An 11651-nucleotide genomic window follows, 5' to 3' on the forward strand; every position below is an offset into this window, starting at 1 on the left:
GTAAATGGGTAGTGGGTAGGCACATGTGGGGGGTAGTGGGTAGGCACATGTGGGGGGTAGTGGGTAGGCACATGTGGGTGGGGGGTAGTGGGTAGGCACATGTGGGTGGGGGGTAGTGGGTAGGCACATGTGGGTGGGGGGTAGTGGGTAGGCACATGTGGGTGGGGGGTAGTGGGTAGGCACATGTGGGTGGGGGGTAGTGGGTAGGCACATGTGGGTGGGGGGTAGTGGGTAGGCACATGTGGGTGGGGGGTAGTGGGTAGGCACATGTGGGTGGGGGGTAGTGGGTAGGCACATGTGGGGGGGGGGTAGTGGGTAGGCACATGTGGGGGGGGGGGGTAGTGGGTAGGCACATGTGGGGGGGGGGTAGTGGGTAGGCACATGTGGGGGGTAGTGGGTAGGCACATGTGGGGGGTAGTGGGTAGGTACACACATGTGGGGGTAGTGGATAAATGAATGGATTGATGTAAACAGATATTGACTGTACCATGGATACTGGATGGGTCACATGACAGTCTATGTATTGGATGTGTAGCAGATGGGTGGACAGTGGTCACACGGTTGATAACATCAGTCATGTGATTTGCTCTCAGTATAAATGTTTTTTCTTTCCGTTTTTGCTGCATTTCAGCCTCTGTCATGGGACTTGTGGGAGGTAAGAACCCAACTAACTCCATAACCCACCCCGTACGTCTTCTGACATCTTCTCTGCTTTACTCCATTATTCCCTATTCACCACGACATTTGGGCTCCATACAACCCCCCGAGCTCCTCTCTATGGGTCTTGGGTTATATCTTAATATCTTATATAGTGGTTTTTCTTGTTCCTTTTGTTGATCCTTGGATGATGCTGAGTTCACAATTGAAATAAGAGCTGATCTGAAAGGGTTAATCATATGAAGCTTATTGGCCGGCAGGTTATGTAATGGACCCGGTGGAGGCTATCCTTCATTCCTCATCCTTCCCTCATTCTTCGTTCTTTATCCTTCGTTCTTTATCCTTTATCCTTCCCTCATTCTTCGTTCTTTATCCTTCGTTCTTTATCCTTCATCCTTCCCTCATTCTTCATTCCATATCCCTCATTCTTCGTTCTTTATCCTTCGTTCCTTATCCTTCGTTCCTCATCCTTCCCTCATTCTTCATTCCATATCCCTCATTCTTCGTTCTTTATCCTTCGTTCCTCATCCTTCCCTCATTCTTCGTTCTTTATCCTTCATCCTTCCCTCATTCTTCATTCCATATCCTTCATTCTTTATCCTTCATTCCTCATCCTTCCCTCATTCTTCGTTCTTTATCCTTCGTTCTTTATCCTTCATCCTTCCCTCATTCTTCATTCCATATCCTTCATTCTTTATCCTTCATTCCTCATCCTTCCCTCATTCTTCATTCCATATCCTTCATTCTTTATCCTTCATTCCTCATCCTTCCCTCATTCTTCATTCCATATCCTTCATTCTTTATCCTTCATTCCTCATCCTTCCCTCATTCTTCGTTCTTTATCCTTCGTTCTTTATCCTTCATCCTTCCCTCATTCTTCATTCCATATCCTTCGTTCTTTGTCCTTCGTCCTTCGTTTTGTCCTTTTTCCTTCATCCGTCCCTTTCCATTGATGTCGGGTGGAGACAGTTTTCCAGGGTTTGCTCTGATACAGACCGAATCCTCCTGCCTGGTGTCCAGTTAGGGTTGAATGGTAAAGATGTCCACTCTATGAGCCGCCCTTCACAAGTGGCCTCCGTAGGTCCTGGGCTTCCAGATTGGGCATATATAGCATCAGATTGGGCGCCTCCAGGATCTTTACCCCCCCCCCCCCACACACACACACACCCCATATATCACCTCCACCATCCTCCTCAGTCCCGCTTCATATTCACATTGACTTATGACCCTTGGGTCTATTTAGCTAAGAGATTTGCTAGGAATGACAGGAATGAGGGTGGATGAATTCCTCAGGGTGACCTTGATCTTCACCAGCACTGAGGATCACATGAACAGTGCAGGGTCATGTCCGCGCAGATGAGACCTTCTCTAGTCTAGTCAGATGGGACCTTCTCTAGTCTAGTCAGATGGGACCTTCTCTAGTCTAGTCAAATGGGACCTTCTCTAGTCTAGTCAGATGGGACCTTCTCTAGTCTAGTCAGATGGGACCTTCTCTAGTCTAGTCAGATGGGACCTTCTCTAGTCTAGTCAGATGGGACCTTCTCTAGTCTAGTCAGATGGGACCTTCTCTAGTCTAGTCAGATGGGACCTTCTCTAGTCTAGTCAGATGGGACCTTCTCTAGTCTAGTCAGATGGGACCTTCTCTAGTCTAGTCAGATGGGACCTTCTCTAGTCTAGTCAGATGGGACCTTCTCTAGTCTAGTCAGATGGGACCTTCTCTAGTCTAGTCAGATGGGACCGTCTCTAGTCTAGTCAGAGGGGACCGTCTCTAGTCTAGTCAGAGGGGACCTTCTCTAGTCTAGTCAGAGGGGACCTTCTCTAGTCAGTTCAGATGTTTATTACTTCTTCCATTGGGTTCATTGCTCAGGTAAATCTACCGAGATACAAAGTGATGGGGGCGATTGTATAACTAAGGTCATTTAGGTGACAAATCTCATGGGAACTATAGTGCTGCCCATTGGTTGTCAGCCGGTATAAGGGATGTATTACGTTAGTTGTTGATTCTGATTAATTGATGAAATGTGTCCAAAGGTGTAAAGACCATAGAGGCCGCCTGTATGTCTGGAGAGATGAGGCCCGTCTTATATCCTTCCTAAGTTAGTTACAAGAAGTCCCCAACATGTGGCTCTTCAGCTGTTACAAATGTAGCAAAACTTTTATAAATGTTACAAGAAACTACAACTCGCATCATTTTGTTAATTTTGAGATGGGAGTTGTGCTTTTGCAGCAGGTTGAGGTTCACAGATTGTTCAGTTGTCTCCTAACTGTGGCCCTCCTGATGGTGCAGCACTACAGCTCCCAGCATGCCCGGACAGCCGTCTGCGGGGCCACAGGTTGGACACTTCTAATCTCCAGGATACATTGTAGAGGAATGAGAAAAGCCGCCAGTCCATGTGTATAGTCCTTCATGGTGATCTCCCTGTTGACCTCTCTACATTTTCTGTCTCTTCTTATCTCCCCCTCGTCCTCCGTCCATCATCTTCTCTTAATCTTATCGGCCGCCAGTCTGAACAGAATCCACCTGGTGGCTCGGACCAGAGCGATAACAATGCCGATGCCTCCTTTGTAGTTGACTGGTCCAGTCATTCTAGTGAGTTTGACCAAGTAAGTGACCGTATTATTGTCCGTAGATTTCGTAGAAATAGCGTCCAGACTAAATAGATAGTAGACCTCATCTCCACATAGACCCTTGGGACCATTGATCTCCACATGGACCATTGACTATTGATCACCACATAGACCCTTGTGGCCATCTTCTCCATCTGACCCTTGTGGCCATTGATAACCACATAGACCCTTGTGGCCATCTTCCCCACGTGACCATTGTGACTATTGATCACCACATAGACCCTTGTGGCCATCTTCCCCACGTGACCCTTGTGACTATTGATCACCACATAGACCCTTGTGGCCATTGATCACCACATAGACCCTTGTGACCATTGATCATCACATAGACCCTTGTGGCCATTGATCACCACATAGACCCTTGTAGCCATTGATCACCACATAGACCCTTGTAGCCATTGATCACCACATAGACCCTTGTGGCCATTGATCACCACATAGACCCTTGTGGCCATTGATCACCACATAGATCCTTGTGGCCATTGATCACCACATAGACCCTTGTGGCCATTGATCACCACATAGACCCTTGTGACTATTGATCACCACATAGACCCTTGGGACTATTGATAACCACATAGACCCTTGTGACTATTGATCACCACATAGACCCTTGTGACTATTGATCACCACATAGACCCTAGGGACCATTGATCTCCACGTGACCCTTGTGACCACTAATAACAACATAGACCCTTGTGGCAATTGATCACCACATAGACCCTTGTGACAATTGATCGCCACATAGACCCTTGTGGCCATTGATCACCACATAGACCCTTGGGACTATTGATCACCACATAGACCCTTGGGACTATTGATCACCACGTAGACCCTTGGGACTATTGATCACCACATAGACCCTTGTGGCCATCTTCCCCACGTGACCCTTGTGACCATTGATCACCACATAGACCCTTGTGGCCATTGATCACCACATAGACCCTTGTAGCCATTGATCACCACATAGACCCTTGTAGCCATTGATCACCACATAGACCCTTGTGGCCATTGATCACCACATAGACCCTTGTGGCCATTGATCACCACATAGACCCTTGTGGCCATTGATCACCACATAGACCCTTGTGACTATTGATCACCACATAGACCCTTGGGACTATTGATAACCACATAGACCCTTGTGGCCATTGATCACCACATAGACCCTTGTGGCCATTGATCACCACATAGACCCTTGTAGCCATTGATCACCACATAGACCCTAGGGACCATTGATCTCCACGTGACCCTTGTGACCACTAATAACAACATAGACCCTTGTGGCAATTGATCACCACATAGACCCTTGTGACAATTGATCGCCACATAGACCCTTGTGGCCATTGATCACCACATAGACCCTTGGGACTATTGATCACCACATAGACCCTTGGGACTATTGATCACCACGTAGACCCTTGGGACTATTGATCACCACATAGACCCTTGGGACTATTGCTCACCACGTAGACCCTTGGGACTATTGCTCACCACGTAGACCCTTGGGACTATTGATCACCACATAGACCCTTGGGACTATTGATCACCACATAGACCCTTGGGACCATTAATCTCTATGTAGACTCTTTAGCCCATTGATCTCCACTATGTGACCTCCATTATGTGCCCATGAGGAGCCGGGAGATTTATACATTGCCCCCATAGGTTCTAGCAGTGGCTGCTATGTGGTGTTATATGCTTTAATGCAGTGTTACCCAACCAGGGTGTCTCCAGCTGTTGCAAAACTACAACTCCCAGCCTGCCGGGAGCCTGTCCGGGCAGGCTAGGAGTTGTAGTTTTGCAACAGCTGAAGGCCCCCTGGTTGGGAAACACTGCTCTGTTGTATCAATCCATGAATTGGCCCCGTATAGTGGCCAGGATACCTGGTGATCCTCACTGCCATCTATCCTTTCACTATGCGCCATAGACTGGACGGCCATTGCCTTATCCTACAGCTTGTATGGGTCACTTATAGGTCCATCCAGACTGAGCCATTGACTGGACGATCTACACCAGTGCTGACCTGTATACGTTATATTTATACCTGTCCCGGCTGGTGGGGGGCGAGGGCCATAAAAATAACTATCGTCATGGTTAGAGTTTACGACTAGAGACATAAATCTTATACTATGGGAGAAGCGACTGATTACCGTTCCTTTATATTTTTTTCTAACTGCACTTATTCCATATTGCACAACATGTTTCTATCCTGCATGTGAATCTTCATCAGGTGCGTGGATCTGTGTGGGCAATTAGTGGAAACAAGACACGAGAAGTCGCCCAGACGGTGGCTCCATTGTTCACATAATGGCTTATGAATTGTACGGCGTCATTTTAATTTTGGGAATTTTGTTGTGTAGGGTTTGGGGTGTAGGAGGAGTTACTGTAATTCACATTTTGCAAATTACATTATCTGCGTTTTCTTTGTCCTGACTCATGAATCGTCGTCCTGTACAAGTAAAATCTGTCCCAGTAAATGTTACAGAACGCCCCCGTTACCCCGATCATAGGTTGTGGCCCCTCGTGTTTCTCCAGATTTAGGACTTTATTTCCTTTGCTCTCGTCTTTACTTCTGGACTCTCTGGTGATGAATATTCCGGTATATTGAGGACTAATTCCTGAACCTTGTATTTCAGCCTTCAGAACCGGCTCCGGACACAACACCTAAAAAAGAAGCCGAGGTTAAACCGGTGACAGCCGAGAGCGATTCTAATGTAAGTCAATAGGATCAGTGTACGGGATGGGGAGGCGGCCCATAGACTGTGGTGTCCGATCCATGGCCCTCCAGTATTGTAAAACTAGTTTGGATAGTTTGTATCTTTTGGATAGTTTGTATTTTTGGGATTGTTTTCTATTTTTGGGCTAGTTTGTATCTTTTGTTTCTTTTGTATAGTTAGGGATTGTTTGTATTTTTTTGGATAGTTTGTATGTATGCATAGTATGTTTAGTTTGTATCTTTTCAATAATTCGTATCTTTTGGATAGTTTGTATCTTTTGCATAGTTTTGGATAGTATGTTTAGTTTGGATCTTTTGGATAGTTTGGATCTTTTGGATAGTTTGGATCTTTTGCATAGTATGTTTAGTTTGGATCTTTTGCATAGTTTGTATCTTTTGGATAGTTTTGTATCTTTCGCATAGTATGTTTTAGTTTTTATATTTTCAATAGTTTGTATCTTTTCAATAGTTCGTATCTTTTGTAGAGCTCATTGATCCGTCTATTTTGCAGCAGTCCAGCTCCTTACCGGCCGTTGTGGTTGAGACGTTCCCAGCGACCACCGTGAATGGTACAGTAGAGAGCGCACCGCCAAAGGCCAACCTGCCACCAGGATTTCTCTACAGGGTAGGAACAACATTACTATCTAAAGCATCGCTTCCCAATCAGATTGCCTCCAGCTGTTGCAAAACTAAAACTCCCAGCATGCCCAGACAACAGCTGGAGACACCCTCGTTTGAAATACTGAATGACTATTTGACATTTTGCATCTATTAGTCTGGAATATCAGAATTTTAGTATAAATCCAATCTGCTGTCACCATAACTTTAGTTGTATTCTCACTGGTTCTTTAAGTTACTGGGATGTCTCCTGACAAGTTTATTTCCGTTCTTCAGGTTCGGGCCCAACATGACTACGGAGCCACCGATAGCGATGAACTAGAGTTGAAATCTGGAGATATTGTTCTAGTAACTCATTTTGACAACCCGGATGAGCAGGTGAGTGCGAGGGCGGGGTCCGGACATTATAGGGTCTAGATATAAATCATCAGCCAAGAGAGATGGGAAGGGCTGTGTAAGCCATCACGCCCTCTCCCTGGCGCAGAATACACTTCACCGGCTCCTGTGAACGACACATCCGGATTTTGTCTATTTTGGACACATTTCAATGACCTATTGGGAAACTGGGACCCCCCATCTGTGAAGTAAAGCCTTTAGACCAGTGTCTTCCAGTGTGCCTCCAGCTGTTGCAAGACTACAACTGCTAATATGCTGGGAGTTGTAGTTTTTGCAACATCTGGAGGTCCGCAGTTTAGAGACCACTGGTCTAGATGGTTCCAGCTTCCCTGGGCCAAAAAAAAAGTTGTACATTCTGCAATATTGTATTCAATAAACTTTCTTTCAAAATAACCGACCATTTGTATCAGTTTTTTTTAATCAGTTTCTATCAGTTTTTTTTTTTTTTAACGCTTATAATTTTTTTCAATTCCTTTTTCTCCAGTATAGAAAGCTTCACTGCCACCTTTTACCTCACCCAAAGTATTACCCCACCCCTATGTATAACCCCACCCCAATCTATTACCACACCGCCATATTTACATGCACATTCTGTAGGAGATAAACGCTCACAATCCAACTTGTATCATATAATAGCTTTGCCTCCATCTTTTGGAAACAGATTTTGGGTCCAATAATGGGTTCTCACAGGAGCCACAGGATGCAGGTTATGGAATCTGTAAAATTACCATTCCCATCATGCCCTAACAACAAAACGGTAATAAATAAGACAACATGTGGCTCTTTTTTTATTTTTATAAACCTCACCCTTTTTTGAACCTCACTGTTCGCACAGTGTAAAATTAGCCGTATTTTTATTTTTTTTTACAAAAGTATGGTCGTAAAATGAAATATAAATGTATTTTTTGTGTTGTATGCAGATTTATGGAAAAGTGGCCTCAGTGTTCACAACATATAAAAAAAGATCGTAAATAAGAAAATATTGTAAATACAAAATTTAGCCATAAAATAGAAAAAAAGGCCATAAAAATTTGAAAAACATGAAAAAACTACAAAAAAGACTGAAAAAACATTGTGTGAAAAGTAAAATCTAACCATAAAATAGAAAAAAAGGGCCATAAAAATGTGAAAAACAAGAAAAAACAACAACAAAAAAGACTGAAAATACATTGTGTGAAAATCGCCTCAAGTAAAATCTAAAGAGAACAAAAACATATTCTTTTTCGCTTTATACACTAACAAAACAACAACCCAAAATGTTTCCGTACCCGTCTGACTCCCGGTGTTGGTCTCTTGCAGGATGAAGGTTGGCTGATGGGAATTAAGGAGTCCGATTGGCTTCAGAATAAGGACTTCGAACAACACAAAGGAGTCTTCCCAGAAAACTTTACCGAGAAATACCAGTGAGGGGGAGAGTTGCCCTTTACCTCGGGGATATGATGCAAATTTTCTGTGAAAATTATCAAACCACGTCTACCCTATGAACAGTTAACCCTACGAGTGTCAACTTTCAAGGTTCCGTTCAATAATAGACGCAAGTAATAGTCAATAGATTCAGTTCCTGGAATGCTACCAAGTTGTATGTTTGTGCCCCATTCCCACGGGCGGACGAGGTTCTAGGCCCATCGTCCGTCTGTTACGGGTTGATTGGTGTCGGAGTGCCCCCCCCCCCCATCATGTTATTGGATCCCAGATTGGGCGAGGAGCCAGCCATTGTGTGTCCAACCATCATCAGTCTACAAGGCCTATTCCTTGTTCAAGATGGCCGCTTCCATTGTGTGTAGCCCCATTCAGACCTGTTATTGGGGGACGGCCATTACTTTCGTATGTAGGGTGCCCTGCTATTGGTGTCATGAGCGAGCCCCGAGTATGTAGGGTGCCCTGCTATTGGTGTCATGAGCCTCGGACCTCCAAACTATTATCATGTCCATAGCAACAATGGCGCCCATCGGTCTCTGGGCAAGAGCTGGATATAATTGGGGTCACCTTGGTGTTGTGTTGGGGTTCCACCACCTATGTCTGCTCTTACGCCCTCCACTTACTAAACCCGTCAAATATTTGGACAGCTCTGCATCGGATTATAAGGCAGGTTTTGTTTTTTGTTTTTTTTAACCTTTTTGGGTTGTGCCCAACGATGTATGTTCTTGGGGCTCCTCCTCTGCCTCATTGTATAATAAAGCCTCTCTGCAGAGAAGTAATGGCGCGTACATGTAGCTTCCCATATTTAATATGATTTAGGTGGCCTACCAGCCATGTCTGGATCAGTCACATCAGTGTTTTTAAAGGGGTACTCCTGTGGAAAACTTTTTTTTTTTTTTTTTAAATCAACTGGTGCCAGAAAGTTAAACAGATTTGTAAATCACTTCTGTTAAAAAAAATCTTTATCCTTCCAGTACTTTTTAGGGGCTGTATACTACAGGGAAATCCAAAAAGAAATGCATTTCCTGTGATGTCCTGACCACAGTGCTCTCTGCTGACCTCTGCTGTCCATTTTAGGAACTGTCCAGGGAAGCATATGTTTGCTAAGAGGATTTTCTCCAGTTCCTAAAATGGACAGCAGAGGTCAGCAGAGAGCACTGTGGTCGGGACATCACAGGAAATGCATTTCTTTTTGAATTTCTCTGTAGTATACAGCCCCTAAAAAGTACTGGAAGGATAAAGATTTTTTAATAGAAGTGATTTACAAATCTGTTTAACTTTATGGCATCAGTTGATTTAAAAAATAAAAAAAGTTTTCCACGGGAGTACCCCTTTAAAACAATGGGTCTCCAGCTGTTGCAAAACTACAACTCCCAGCATGCCCAGACAGCCATTGGCTGTCCGGGCATGCTGGAAGTTGTAGTTTTGCAACAGTTGAAGACACACTGTTTGGAAAACACTAGTGAAAGCTATATACGTTCCATCTGCCATACAATAGACTGACTCTCTCTACTGCACAGTCTTTTTTTTTTTTTTTTTAAGAATCTCTCCCATGAGGAAGCAGCAGGAGAAACACGTAAGAGAGGAATGTGAAAGAAGGAAACCCACATTATATGCTATGTGCTAGGAGGGAGACAATACATAACATATGGAGATAGGCTTTAGTGTATTATTAGGCTCACAATGGCATCGGCTCCAATTTGGCATTTCAGAATCTAAATATTTAAAAAAAAATGTTAAATCTTAAGACCCAAGGTTACGTGTCACGTTGCGGTCGGGTGGCGCCATTGTAGGATAAGAGAAATGGAATGTTCTAGAAAAAACTCTAAGCCCCGTCGATGGACTCCTCCACTACAATGTTGGCATGAAATTCGTGAGAATTCTTCTGTTTGGCATTTAGAAATTTTTAATATTATCAGATTTTTTTAAAATTTTTCCGAATGTGTTTATAAACAAAACCTCCGTCCGCTCATCCCCCCCCCCCCCATGAAGGTTTCAGAGTGTTATATAATATATATATCCGATATTATTTGGACATCTCTTGTCTTGTGATGTTTGTAATTAAAATGTATCCAGTTTTGGTTTCACCATGGAGATCGGTTTTTGTTTTTCAATTCATTAAAAAATGTAATTTTTTTTAAAATTTAAAAAAAAATTTTTTTATTTTTTTTGGAGCTGTCCAAATGTTTCATGGAAAGTGCCGCAGACTTGAATGCGCTCAGTAGTGGCTTCTCTAGTGGGCTGGACCCCCGCATAGATGTGACAGCAGATAGAAAGCCTTCTCCTTTATCCAGGTGGTCCGCGTGCTTGTAATCCCCATAAAAAGACCCCCATAAAAATCCTATAACTTCAGAATTCGTAGAGTCAAAGGCTTAAAATGAAGCAAAAATCTGTAACAAGGTTCCAACCAGGACTTGTCATCTGTAGCACTTGTCTCCTTAAAGGGGTACTCCGGAGGGGGAAAAAAAAATGTTTTCAGATCAACTGGTGCCAGAAAGATCTGTAAATTACTTCTATATAAAAATCTTAATCCTTCCAGTACTTATCAGCTGCTGTATACTACACAGGAAGTTCTTTTCTTTTTTGAATTTCTTTTGTCTGACCACAGTGCTCTCTGCTGCCACCTCTGTCCATGTCAGGAACTGTCCGGAGCTGGAGCCTCTCCTGCTGTCAGCAGACAGCACTGTGGTCAGACTGGAAAGAACTACACAACTTCCTGTGGAGCATACAGCAGCTAAGTACGGAAGGTGAAAGATTTTTGTATAGAAGTAATTTACAAATCTGTAGAACTTTCTGGCACCAGTTGATTTAACTTTTTTTTTTTTTCCTCCAGAGTACCCCTTTAAATGGGAAAAAGGACCCTGATGGAAGACACATCAAATTTAGTATGTCTTATTTATATTAATACAGAAGAGACAATTAAAGGGGTACTCCCCTGCTCAGCGTTTGGAACAAACTGTTCCGAACGCTGGAGCTCGTGACGTCATAGCCCCGCCCCCTCAATGCAAGTCTATGGGAGGGGGTGTCACGCCCCCTCCCATAGACTTGCATTGAGGGGGTGGGGCGTGATGTCACGTGGGGGCAGGGCTATGACGTCACAAGCTTCCAGCACCAGCGTTCGGTACAGTTTGTTCCAAACGCTGATCAGCGGAGTACCCCTTTTAAATACATTCTCATTGAATTGAGCTAATAAGTCAGAGCTCAGTTCTTTTGA

General features: G+C 44.0%; 1 protein-coding gene across 8 annotated transcripts in view; it reads left to right on the plus strand.

Moving 5' to 3' along the window:
* BIN1 (bridging integrator 1) overlaps positions 1-9339 on the plus strand; it is a 138674-nt gene extending 129335 nt beyond the window's left edge. For 5 of the 8 annotated variants that reach the window (XM_056533353.1, XM_056533352.1, XM_056533354.1 and 2 more), the window contains 6 exons: positions 632-655; positions 3163-3261; positions 5925-6002; positions 6516-6629; positions 6899-7000; positions 8318-9339. In XM_056533353.1, the coding sequence (XP_056389328.1) occupies positions 632-655; positions 3163-3261; positions 5925-6002; positions 6516-6629; positions 6899-7000; positions 8318-8425 (525 nt within the window). In that variant the 3' untranslated portion in view covers positions 8426-9339. The remainder of the gene's footprint in view (positions 1-631; positions 656-3162; positions 3262-5924; positions 6003-6515; positions 6630-6898; positions 7001-8317) is intronic. The other 3 variants (XM_056533357.1, XM_056533359.1, XM_056533358.1) reach the window with 2 other exon arrangements.
* The last annotated feature ends 2312 nt before the right edge of the window (positions 9340-11651 follow it).

The sequence above is a fragment of the Hyla sarda genome, chromosome 8, assembly GCF_029499605.1.
Source record: "Hyla sarda isolate aHylSar1 chromosome 8, aHylSar1.hap1, whole genome shotgun sequence".
In the NCBI taxonomy this organism is placed as follows: Eukaryota; Metazoa; Chordata; class Amphibia; order Anura; family Hylidae; genus Hyla; species Hyla sarda.